The sequence below is a fragment of the Neoarius graeffei genome, chromosome 2 (genome assembly GCF_027579695.1).
Source record: "Neoarius graeffei isolate fNeoGra1 chromosome 2, fNeoGra1.pri, whole genome shotgun sequence".
Lineage (NCBI taxonomy): Eukaryota > Metazoa > Chordata > Actinopteri > Siluriformes > Ariidae > Neoarius > Neoarius graeffei.
Genome location: NC_083570.1, coordinates 3,153,728 through 3,166,882, shown reverse-complemented (window position 1 = coordinate 3,166,882; position 13,155 = coordinate 3,153,728). Strand labels below are relative to the sequence as shown.

The following is a 13,155-nucleotide window of genomic DNA, read 5'->3' as shown; positions in this document are numbered from 1 at the left end:
CCGCGGGGAAATAAACCAACACCGCGTTTATATCATCGTCTGAAAGTGATCACATGATGCAGTCACCAGCCAATCACAGCTGATCTACGCTCACACCGTCATGTCAGTACACAGCAACCTGTCGCCATGGTAACTGGGAAAAATGTGTATTAACCCTGTAACGACCCGTTTATTCACACGTTGATGAAGTGTTTATTAAAGCGTTCGCTGAGCGAAGCGTCCAGACGGTGATTCACGTCTCTGATGTTTTGGATGAAACTGTGTTTTTATTATTTTTGAAAGTTTGATTTCACTTTTCTTCAAAAGTTGCATCAGTTTGGCAAAGTTGTGCTGTTTGGGTTTCACTTTTTATAAATACACACACACACACACACACACACACACTAATCAGTGTGTGTCCTCTCATTAAACCCGAGCCTGTCATACAGAGAGGGTGAGACACACACACACATACACACACACACACACACACACACACACACACACACACACACACACACAGAGCTTGTTACTCCTGACAGGAGAAAGTGTAAAGTAGATGAAGAAGTGAAGAAACTGGCTGTGTGTTTAAATCTGTCTTTCTGTCTGTCTCTCTCTCTCTGTGTGTGTGTGTGTCTCTGTCTCTCTGTGTATCTGTCTATTTGTCTGTCTTTGTCTGTGTCTATCTCTCTGTGTCTGTCTCTCTCTCTCTCTGTGTCTGTCTCTCTCTCTCGGTCTCTCTCTGTCTCTCTGTGTCTGTCTGTTTGTGTCTGCCTCTCTGTGTATCTGTCTGTTTGTCTGTCTTTGTCTGTATCTATCTCTCTCTGTGTCCGTCTCTCTCTCTGTCTGTCTCTCTGTGTCTGTCTCTCTCTGTGTGTCGCTCTCTGTGTCTGTGTGTCTTTGTCTGTCTGTTTGTGTCTGTCTCTCTCTCTCTCTGTGTCTGTCTCTCTCTCTCTGTGTCTCTGTTTGTCTGTGTTTGTCTCTCTCTGTGTCTGCCTCACTGTGTGTCTGTCTGTCTCTGTCTGTTTGTCTGTCTGTCTCTCTCTCTGTGTCTCTCTCTGTGTCTCTGTCTCTCTCTGTCTGTCTGTTTGTGTCTGCCTCTCTGTGTGTCTGTCTGTCTCTCTGTCTGTTTGTCTGTCTCTCTCTCTCTCTCTGTCTCTCTCTCTCTGTCTGTGTCTCTGTCTCTCTGTGTCTCTGTTTGTCTTTGTCTGTCTCTCTCTGTGTCTATCTGTTTGTGTTTCTCTCTCTGTGTCTGTCTCTCTCTGTGTCTGTCTCTCTCTGTGTCTGTCTCTCTCTGTGTCTGTCTCTCTCTGTGTCTGTCTCTCTCTGTGTCTGTCTGTTTGTGTCTCTCTCTGTGTCTGTTTGTCTTTGTGTCTGTCTCTCTCGGTGTCTGTTTGTGTCTGTCTCTCTCTCTCTCTCTGTCTGTCTCTCTCTCTGCTTCTCTCTGTGTCTGTCTCTCTCTCTCTCTCTCTGTGTGTCTATGTCTGTCTCTCTCTGTGTCTGTCTGTTTGTGTCTGTCTCTCTCTGCCTCTCTCTGTCTGTCTCTGTGCCTGTCTGTGTATCTGTCTGTCTGTCTGTGTGTCTGAGGAAACAGAAGGTGGATTTTAGCCAATGACACACAGTCTGTCAAATAAAAGGGGCGGAGCAATAAACAGGAGCACGTTCTTGTTTACGCTAACGCTGTGTAGCGACTGTTTCCATTCGAGATATTTTGCAGTAAAATCTCTGATCTTCTCAGAAACGTCTCTCTGTTTGTTTGTCGTGTTAAAGGTAAATCCGATGCTCGCTCGAGTCCGCGGCCCTCCTGAGCGCTCTCGGGGACTCAGTCCCTCTTCTGAAGCAGAAACAGTTTTACTGAAGTCATGTTATTAAATACGCTGTGTGTGTGTGTGTGTGTGTGTGTGTGTGTGTGTGTGTGTGTGTGTGTGTGAGAATCTTCATCCAGCTTCAAAAAACCTTTTCAGGAGGAAAAATAAACTGGAAACAGGTTTAGTAATTAGCACAAACTCCGAGCTTTCCTGCGTCTTACTCGACGTGTCATCACCTGCGCTAGCTGGAGGACATGACGAGCAAGTTTGGGGTTTTTTTTGTTTGTTTCTTGTTTTTGTTTGATTTTGTGCCAAATTTCAGCAGGAAGTGCTGAAACTCGAGGGTGTGAACACCTTCGCCAAACCATGGTCACACTCCGCCGCTGTGTGTCAGCGTGACTCGCATCAGTACAGGATCTCACGCAGCTGCGAGTGACTCGGATCAACCCAGGCTCAGGATTTACATGGAATTTAAAAAAATTGGAAAGGAAAAAATAATAATTCAAGTTAAATCAATTTAAGTTAAAAAAAAACTTCAGTATTCCTTTTGGGTGCTGATTTTTGAAAGGTTGTTAAATAAATCGGTGAGAAAATAAAGATGTGAATCGAAACTCTGATAATTACAGCACAGCCAGCTCGTTAACTCGCGCTTCGCTAACCGTGATTAGTTTGTGTCCTTCGTATAGAACATAACGTCTTTTCTTCCCGTTACTGTAGTCGCTCTTTCTCGTTTCATTCACACATTTTCCTCTCCTGTTTCAAATCTGTATCCCACAATGCCTTGCGTGAACGGGGAAAGCCCACCACGGGACGTGATGCATGACGTAGCATCTTGTATTGCGTCATGGTGAAGCAGGAAAAAATAGCGCAGAATTTCAGGCCACGTGGAGATAAATTCATTACTTGTTCTATTTAAAAAAAAAACCTAATAAAATTGGAAGTCTGCGATTTGAATTCAGTAGCTTTCGGTCATGACCGACACTTAAACTCTACACGGCAGAACAGCTTTAAATAAAACGGGGGATTTTTCTCATCATTATCAAAAAGCAAATAAATATTAGCGCGTGCTCTGGACAGGTGGACGCTCGTTTAGACATATTTTAAACTGTGGGTTTAAATAAAAAATGGATTTGTGAAATTTTGAATAAACAAATGAATAAATACCCCACGGTTTGCTGTGGAAGTTATTTAAGATTTATGAATCGTTTTCTACGCAAACAAAAAACAATATATACATGTATTTCTATCCTCTTTAAAGGACCCACGGCATGGTGGTTTGTTGATGCTTTAAACGGGCTCGTGGAGGTTTCCGGATGTTATATCCGCAGCCTTTCTTGAAATGAACCCTCGGCACGTACTGTAGATATAGCCTCCTGAGAGAAAGCCCCGTTTCAGCGCTTTTCCCAGTGCGTCATTTTGCTAATGAGAAGCAGGAGGCGGGGAAGGGTAGAGGGTGGGGGCGGGTCTTATTGTTAATATTCATGACATGTAAACGTGTTACCTCTGATTGGCTAACAGCACTGTGACGCTACCTCCAGTGGGTCAGAACAAGCGGATGTGGGTGTCTTACTATGGCGAGAGAGAAGGAACAAACCGCGAAGGGAAAAATACCACGCGCTGACGTCATTAAGGTGCGACGCGAGGAAATAAAATAAATTCAACAAATGTTTGGGTTTTTACTGAACAAACAAATAAAACGAACGAGTGACTTAAAAAAAGAATGTGGGTGTCTTTGTAAAAACTGTTTTGATTGGCTATTATAACAGAGGTAGCGGTTAACTGCACAGCTAATGTAGCCATTGCTAGGCTAACGCGGCACCGATTTTAAAACACGGCAAAACGACTTAACAGTTCTACACTTACTTGTTGGGTGTTTGTGGCTGATGCGGCAGGGATGCTTGGTACGGACCCAGGCTTCAGTGACAGTTGATGTGCAAAACCTGCCCTGTACTGTCCCAAGTTGTGGAAACATTCATCAGGAAAATGCTTCCGACAAACATACACCGTCTTAGGTAGACTCGACGGCGTATTATTGGAGTAAATAAAATTAAGCCACTGCGTCTTCAGGGGCTCTCCCGTCGGCAGGAAAAACAGACTCTTTTCTGTGTTGTCACATCCATGTACAGCGCAACTTCCATGTTTCGCTCGCTTAGGTGATGCCATGTTGTTGTGTCCTCCCTCTATGGTCTCCTCACTACAACTGGGCGGGGCAATCCATACAGTGGGTGGGAATCCAGAGGGGGGGCGTGGGGATCATCTCCCTTGCTGACGTAGTAAAGAGAAGAGCTTATCAACGCGCCGTTTTGACGCGCCATTCTCAAATGTTGGGCATAGTTTGGTTTACACATTATGAAATTTCTAGCCACTGGGGTGACTTAAGAAGGTCAGAGGAACTCATTTTAACGTTAAAAAACCTCAGAAAGTGAAAATTTCATGCCATGGGACCTTAAATATTGATCATGATTATCACGGATAAATATCTCAATCTGAAAACATTAAATGTGTAAAACTTTGATTACTGAAGGTGTGTGTGTGTGTGTGTGTGTGTGTGTCAGAGGCGTAACGGAGAGGACATCCCCGTCGCGGAGAAGAAGGACATTAACCACAGGAAGTTTGCGGCGGCGTTCTGGCTGAACGAGGTGACGAGTCAGGATCAGGACCTGTACCGCTGCGTCACCCAATCAGAGCGCGGCTCCGGGGTCAGCAACTTCGCCGGCCTCATCGTCAGAGGTACCTGTTTGTTTGTTTGTTTACTTGGTTATTTCGTTAGTTTTTGTTTTTTAATTCAATAGGTGAGTTTTTATCAGATTAAATAAAACATGAAAAAATTTAATTGAATTCCTTAACTTTTTTGTTTGAAATAGATTTCATTTTAATTATTTGTTCGTAAAGCTACTGAATTCGAATCACAGACTTCCAGTTTTATTCGTTTTTTTTTTTTTAAATCGAACGATTAATGAATTTATCTCCACGTGGCCCGAAATTCTGCACTATTTTTTTCCTGCTTCACCATGACCCGATACAAGATACCACGTCATGCATCACATCCCGTGGCGGGCTTTCGTCGTTCGCGCAAGGCAAATTTGTAAAATGGAGGACGTGAGCAGTAACGGAAAGCAAGCGAGAAGAAGAAAAGACGTTATGTTCTATACGAAGGAAAGGAAACGCAGGAAATATCAAACTAATAAATACGGGCGCTCAGCGAGCACCTCGGTGTGATCAGCTGCTCGTTTAGCGACAGAATGATGGAACTGTCAGTGCAGTAGGTGGCAGTAATGCGACACTGTGGATGCCAGCTGCCGTAAAACCCAAAAGAAGGTGAACCTGCAAGCGATTTCATGCACATTATTTGCTTTAATCCGCTCAAATTAAATCACTTCCCAGCCGCAGAATGGCTGAGATATTCCAGAAATAAACCGATATCACATAAATGTAATTAAAATTAATGTAATGAAGATGAACTCGCCGTTACAGTCTGTATTTTATCTGCTTATTAATTTCTTATTTACTCGTGTCACTGTAAACAGCTCGCGCCTGCCGCGTTAGCGTGTTAGCGGCTAGCTGAAGCTTAGCTCTGCTGACGTTTCCTGCTTGCAGGATGCAGTGAGACACTAATTCCAGAGGAACTTTCCGGGCCATGGATGCGAGCGTGGCGTAATGTGAGCTGGCACTGAGGCTCGTCTTGTCGCTCAGGACCTGAGGCTAGTGCTTTATTAGCGGCTAGTGCAGCTAACGCGAGGTGACACGCGCACTCCTCACGGCCGTGCTCACGAGAAACACCACTCCGAACCAAGGAGAGGTTCACTATCGCACTACTGCACCCAGGAACGCGTCTGTCTGTCTGTCTGAGGGAGAGAGGGATGGACAGGAAAGAAAGGAAAGAAGGCGAGAGAGGAAGAAAAAAAAAAAAAAAAAAGTGTGTGTGTTTACACTATATAAACTGGTGTGTGTATGTGGGAGACGAGTCTTTCCTCAGGTGTTATTGTGTGATTTGAGCAGGTCATCCATCACACACACACACACACACACACACACACACACACACACACACACACACACACACCTTTCCTCATACTGTTTTATTTCCATACCTCTTTTCTCTCTCTTTTATTTGTCTCCTTTTTTCCTCACTTCAGCTTTTCTCCTGTTTTCTCATTCCATTCTGTGTGTGTGTGTGTGTGTGTGTGTGTGTGTGTGCATGTGTGCGAGTGAATGCAGCTCTAATAAAGCCCGCTGTGTTTAAAAGCTTTTTCTACGCTGCTTCATCTCGAGTGTTTGTCCGTGTTCTCTGAAATGCGCCGTATTCAGCATTAATACACACTCCGGCTTTTTCATTATTGCTCTCACACACACACACACACACACACACTCTGGATCAGGTGAAATGGCCGACTCGGAGAGAAGGATGCGGTTATTTTTATGAACTCCCTCCACGCTTCATTAGAAATATAATAAATCTGTTTTTATAAATATTTATAAGCAGAGATGAGTTTCTGAAAAGAACACAGTAAAAAAAAAAGGAAATGAAAAGAAAGGCGTAAGTTCCGAAGATGTCGATGAAAGAAAAGAAAGGAAAATCTCGATGATGATAAAAGAAATGGTGGTCGGGTCGGGGGGCGGGGCTTAAACCCTGCTGTGCCGTCAGTAAAAGTGTTTCTCTCTTTCACAGAGCCCCCGAGGCCTATAGCTCCACCCCAGCTGCTGGGCGTCGGCCCGACATACCTGCTGATCCAGCTGAACGCGAACTCGATCTTCGGCGACGGGCCGATCATCCTGAAGGAGGTGGAGTACCGCATGACGTCAGGATCGTGGACCGAGACGCACGCCGTCAACTCGCCGCACTACAAACTGTGGCACCTCGACCCTGACACCGAGTACGAGATCCGCGTCCTGCTGACACGCCCGGGAGAGGGTGGCACCGGAAAACCTGGCCCCGCCCTCATCACACGCACCAAGTGTGCAGGTCAGTAATGTCCGCCTGGCTCCGCCTACTGTCCTTCACCTCACACACTCTTACAGTGACTAAATAACGATACCATATCTGGAAAAAAAGCAGAACGTACAGCACAAAGCTGTTCCACGGTTCAGGTTCATAAAGCTATTTGCATATCCCCGCCCCTTTCATTTAAACTCTGTCTGATCGCTTGCTTTTGGTTTCCATGGAGTCGGTGTTGCGCGTGGTGTTGAAGGATGGATAGAGGGACAGTTTCAGCACTCGGAGAGAGAGAAAGAAGCTAAACTCTGTCTGTGTGTCTCTGTCTGTCTGTCTGTCTCCCTCTCTTACTCTGTCTGTCTGTCTCTTTCTGTCTGTCTGTGTCTCTCTCTCTGTCTGTCTCTTTTTCTGTCTGTCTCTCTCTCTCTGTCTGTCTTTTTCTGTCTGTCTATCTCTCTCTGTGTCTGTCTCTTTTTCTGTCTGTCTATCTCTCTCTCTGTGTCTGTCTCTTTTTCTGTCTGTCTATCTCTCTCTGTGTCTCTCTTTTTCTGTCGGTCTGTCTCTTTTTCTGTCTCTCTCTTTTTCTGTCTCTCTCTCTCTCTGTGTCTGTCTATTTCTGTCGGTCTGTCTCTCTCTCTCTCTCTCTGTGTGTCTGTCTCTTTTTCTGTCTGTCTCTCTCTCTCTGTCTGTCTATCTCTCTCTGTGTCTGTCTCTTTTTCTGTCTGTCTATCTCTCTCTCTGTGTCTGTCTCTTTTTCTGTCTGTCTATCTCTCTCTCTGTGTCTGTCTCTTTTTCTGTCTCTGTCTCTTTCTGTGTCTGTCTCTTTTTCTGTCTGTCTCTTTTTCTGTCTGTCTCTTTTTCTGTCTGTCTCTCTCTCTGTGTCTGTTTCTCTCTCTGTCGGTCTGTCTCTCTCTCTGTGTCTGTCTCTTTCTGTCTGTCTCTCTCTCTGTGTGTCTCTTTATCTGTCTGTCTCTCTCTCTGTGTGTCTCTATCTGTCTGTCTCTCTCTGTCTCTTTTTCTGTCTGTCTATCTGTGTCTCTCTTTTTCTGTCTGTCTGTCTGTGTCTCTCTTTTTCTGTCTTTGTCTCTGTCTGTCTGTCTCTCTTTCTGTTTGTCTCTCTCTCTCTCGCTCCGTCTCTGTCTGTCTCCCTCTCTCTCTGTGTCTCTCTTTTGCTGTCTGTCTGTCTCTCTCTCTGTCTCTTTTTCTGTCTGTCTGTCTCTCTCTCTGTCTGTCTCTTTTTCTGTCTGTCTCTTTTTCTGTCTGTCTCTTTTTCTGTCTGTCTGTCTCTCTCTCTCTGTCTCTTTTTCTGTCTGTCTGTCTCTCTCTCTGTCTCTTTTTCTGTCTGTCTGTCTCTCTCTCTGTCTGTCTCTTTCTGTCTGTCTCTTTTTCTGTCTGTCTCTCTCTCTCTGTCTGTCTCTTTTTCTGTCTGTCTCTCTCTCTCTGTCTGTCTCTTTTTCTGTCTTTGTGTCTCTGTCTGTCTCTTATTCTGTTTGTCTCTCTCTCTCGCTCTGTCTCTTTTTCTGTCTGTCTGTCTCTCTGTCTCTGTCTGTCTGTGTCTCTTTCTCTGTCTGTCTCTTTTTCTGTTTGTCTCTCTCTCAGATTGAGATTCTAGCTGTTGTGTTTGCAGATTGGAATTGAAACTCTGAAGGTTTTTCTTTAAGGACTGTGTGTGTGTGTGTGTGTGTGTGTGTGTGTCATGATTTGTGATAGAAAGCTTGTTTCTTCTTTCATCTCTCTCAGCCAATCACACGCTTATCTCAGCTCAGACCCTCCGAATTTACTCAATTACAGTCTGAGTGAAAAACACACACACACACACACACACACGGTCTGCCACTAAACCTCTCTCTGGCTTTTACTGTGTGTGTGAGAGATGAGGTGTGTGTGTGTGTGTGTATGATTTATTCCTGTACAAATGTCGTGCCATTTCCCTCAAATAGCATATTGATCGTTTTTGCTCCAGTTTCAAAGGAAATTAGTCTCTCTCTCTCACACACACACACACACAGAGCACATTTTTTTTTCCCTCTGAAAACACAACGCTGATATGAAATAGGTTGGGGTGCTAAAACTTATGACACCGGCAATACTGTACTCACCAGAGAAAATGCACGTATAGTATAGTATACAGCAGCTAGCATTAGCTTTAAGCGCTACTGCCTTTTAGCCATCACTGTTAGCAATTAGCATGTAATCAGTTAGCGTTTAGCTTTGAGGATTGCTTTAGCTAAACACTAGCTGCTTTTCACATGTCGCTTTTCAAAGAGCGGTTAGCATTTAGCGTTATCGTTTAGCCTCGGTTGTCGCTGTGTTTCGCTTGATGTTAGCCTGAGGATGAAAATCACACCGCAGTGCCACGTCTGTCTGCTTCTCTCTCAAACACCTCAGACCCCACCCCACCCCAAGACTGTGAGAAACTGTCTGTCTGACTGACTGTCTCTCTCTCTCAAAGTGTAATTAGCGAGACTTTATAGCTTCATTTTAACTTGATGTTCAGACAAAGCATTTCTCTGGTTCTGAAATGACACACATTAGTGTGTGTGTGTGTGTGTGTGTGTGTGTGTGTTGTTAGTTAAAGCGACGGTGAGAAGATGATGTTAGGATTTTAATTACAAGTCTACCATGTCCTCTAATTGTGCTGATGTAGCAGAACGAACACACACACACACACACACAGGCCAATTTTCAATTAACTCTCGTTTTCTTCAACGAACCCCGTCTTGCTGCAGGCGGGGTCAAAAGGGTTTTTCTTTTCTTTTTTTTTTTTTGCTAACGCTGCGTTTCTGTTTTAATTGGACGAGCTCGGTTGCTAAGAGACTTTGTTGTCAAGGTGACAAGATTTCTAAGGGGGAAAAAAAACCTGCCTCGATAATTCAGCCAATCACAAACCAGTCGATGCAACATCGACATCACCACTCGGATTTCTGTCTACAACACGAGGCTAATAACAAACGCGGCAGTGAGCTAATTTTAGCTAATCATACATGTGAGTTTAGATTAGCTTACAGCTCGCATGAAAACGTTAATCTGAATACAACTTCCTGTTTGTCTTTAGCTTAGCTCTAGCGCAGAAACATTAGCTCTTACGTGTATGACTGTTGTAGAGGACAACAGTGTTGTGTACAACTCTCTCATGCTAGTCATGCTAATGTACCCTTGAGGCTAATGGCGAAATATTTTGGGTCAGGTTTCTGCCCCAGTTCACGTCTATTCCGCTTCTCGTGCTTAATGCGGTTTCCCCTGGAGGAGACGAGCTAAAAGAACTCCAGCAGTTTCATTCGGGACGTTTTTAGATTGCAGTTTAGCTTGAGCTACATTTCAAGGCTACTGTGAAGCACTAATGCTTACTTGAGATGGCTAAGCTAAGTCAAGTAACTAGCATCTCTAGTTGTATCTGGAATGTTAGCTAACACAACCCTGACACAAAATATGTAGATTTAGCATAGCATGTAAAACATATCGTACATCTTGACTTAAACTTAGTGTTAGCATATCATAAGCTAGCTTATATTCTGTTCAGAATGTTAAGGAGGACTGGGAAGCCCCTGGCAGGACTTTACTTTGCACGGCTAAGCTAATTAGCATAACTGGGTGATTCTCATGAAGACCTTCACATTAACAAAGTTTTTCACCTCATTTCAGTATTTTTTCAAGTTGAGAGCCTAAAATAGAGTGTGAACTTTAGTATGTTGATCTTTTTTTAATGGAAAATATTTTAATGGAATTTTTCTTATTTGAGGCTTACATGATCCAGAATAATTCTCATCACCGTTACAGTAAATGATGAAGCTAGATCATGAGTTAAAAACATATATTTTTTGACAATTTATTTCATATTTCCACAAAATATCCCATTAAATGAACAGCACAGTCCATGACAATTACTTTTTTTTTGACATTTATTTATTGCCCTCACAGTGCATGGTAATGAGAATATTGAGTAACGGTAATGAGATATCCTTGGTTAATTTCACAAATAACCTGAAATGCTAGCAACCTATAACTTTGCCACATGTTAAAGCCTTATATTGTGATAATCATAAAATAATATATATATTTTTTAATTTTTAAAAGTAATGAGCATTAAACCATAACGGTAATGATAACAGACAGTGTAACTTTAGCAACATTAACATAAATATCACAAAGTAAGAGAAGAGTGAGCAACTGACCTTGTCTCCATTTTGAATCTTGTATCTGAAGTGATGCATCATGGGATAGCTGATCAATTTAAAGGCACGGTGTACTTTTTATAGGGGGGTGAAATCATGAAACGGTAATGAGAAACATTTGGTGCGGACACAGTTATTTTGTTTAAAATCAAGTACCTTTTTTTGTTCAACACAAAAAATATTAATATTAAGCATAAATATAGATGTTTTAAAATAACTTTACACGGTGTTATTTTTTTATATAATTAGGAATTTTTATATGATTTAAAGTAAACATTAAAAAAAGGGATGCGGACACATAACGGTAATGAGAATTTCCATAGATTTTTTGTTTAATTTGTCCATACAGTGCTCCCTATTTTCTTTACACAAAATATCAGAGTTTATGTGAATTAAAGACCCACTGACAGTCATTTCGTATTAATTTTTAAACAAACAATATATGACTCCAAAGATAAATTCTGGTTTTAATTCTTGGTTTAACTGTCCGTTTTAAACATCAGAAGTAACTTTAAATTTCGCGCAGGGAGATTGACCTGGGCTCATTCAGAGATGCCGGAAGTGACGTCACATCAGTGTGTCGTGTGGTTTTGTTGTGATTTCCTTGCGTGAAAAAGTTAAATGGCGTCTAACCGAAAAGGGATTATATGTGTGGCTTACGGGTGTTCTAACACCACGTCGGAAGGAGTGAAACTCCATTCCTTTCCTTGGAAAAAACACCCTGAAATAGCAAAAGAGTGGGAAAGAAACGTTTCCAAAACACGTGCGAACTGGAAGTCAACAAAATGGTCACGTCTCTGTTCAGCACATTTCGAGGAGCACTGTTTCACTTTGTCGTCCAGAACTCGAAGAACGTTTGATCCAACTTATCCACTGGTGTTGGAGGAGTCAGCTGTGCCGACGTTGTTTGACAGGCCCGGGCCGAATCAATCTGTCAAAAGAGAAACAGATGACAGCAGACCCCCGAAGGGGCGGTCAGAAAGCGAAAGTCTGGTGGTGCCTTTGCCAAAAGAGAACGAGCCAGGGTACGTGGGTATGTGTTGTTATTCAATACATGCATGTTGTTTAAAATTTGTTGTAACGTCACAAATGCGTCTTATACCATTGCATATTACTCATCAATAGGCCAAAGCAGCTAATACCAGTAATGAAAGGCCAATACCTTGTTTCATATATTTAGTTAGGATAATATACATGATATACAGTGGTGCTTGAAAGTTTGTGAACCCTTTAGAATTTTCTATATTTCTGCATAAATATGACCTAAAACATCATCAGATTTTCACACAAGTCCTAAAAGTAGATAAAGAGAACCCAGTTAAACAAATGAGACAAAAATATTATACTTGGTCATTTATTTATTGAGGAAAATGATCCAATATTACATATCTGTGAGTGGCAAAAGTATGTGAACCTCTAGGATTAGCAGTTAATTTGAAGGTGACATTAGAGTCAGGTGTTTTCAATCAATGGGATGACAATCAGGTGTGAGTGGGCACCCTGTTTTATTTAAAGAACAGGGATCTATCAAAGTCTGATCTTCACAACACATGTTTGTGGAAGTGTATCATGGCACGAACAAAGGAGATTTCTGAGGACCTCAGAAAAAGCGTTGTTGATGCTCATCAGGCTGGAAAAAGTTATAAAACCATCTCTAAAGAGTTTGGACTCCACCAATCCACAGTCAGACAGATTGTATACAAATGGAGGAAATTCAAGACCATTGTTACCCTCCCCAGGAGTGGTTGACCAACAAAGATCACCCCAAGAGCAAGGCGTATAATAGTCAGCACGGTCACAAAGGACCCAGGGTAACTTCTAAGTGACTGAAGGCCTCTCTCACATTGTCTAATGTTAATGTTCATGAGTCCACCATCAGGAGAACACTGAACAACAATGGTGTGCATGGCAGGGTTGCAAGGAGAAAGCCACTGCTCTCCAAAAAGAACATTGCTGCTCGTCTGCAGTTTGCTAAAGATCACGTGGACAAGCCAGAAGGCTATTGGAAAAATGTTTTGTGGACGGATGAGACCAAAATAGAACTTTTTGGTTTAAATGAGGAGTGTTATGTTTGGAGAAAAGAAAACACTGCATTCCAGCATAAGAACCTTATCCCATCTGTGAAACATGGTGGTGGTAGTATCATGGTTTGGGCCTGTTTGCTGCATCTGGGCCAGGACGGCTTGCCATCATTGATGGAGCAATGAATTCTGAATTATACCAGCGAATTCTAAAGGAAAATGTCAGGACATCTGTCCATGAA

At 42.7% G+C, this 13,155-nt stretch overlaps 1 protein-coding gene across 6 annotated transcripts in view; it reads left to right on the top strand.

The window, feature by feature from the left end:
- ptprk (protein tyrosine phosphatase receptor type K) overlaps nucleotides 1–13,155 on the top strand; it is a 229,055-nt gene that overhangs the window by 102,095 nt on the left and 113,805 nt on the right. For all 6 annotated transcript variants that reach the window (XM_060913569.1, XM_060913567.1, XM_060913566.1 and 3 more), the window contains 2 exons: nucleotides 4,343–4,517; nucleotides 6,457–6,750. In XM_060913569.1, coding sequence (XP_060769552.1) covers nucleotides 4,343–4,517; nucleotides 6,457–6,750 — 469 coding nt within the window. The remainder of the gene's footprint in view (nucleotides 1–4,342; nucleotides 4,518–6,456; nucleotides 6,751–13,155) is intronic.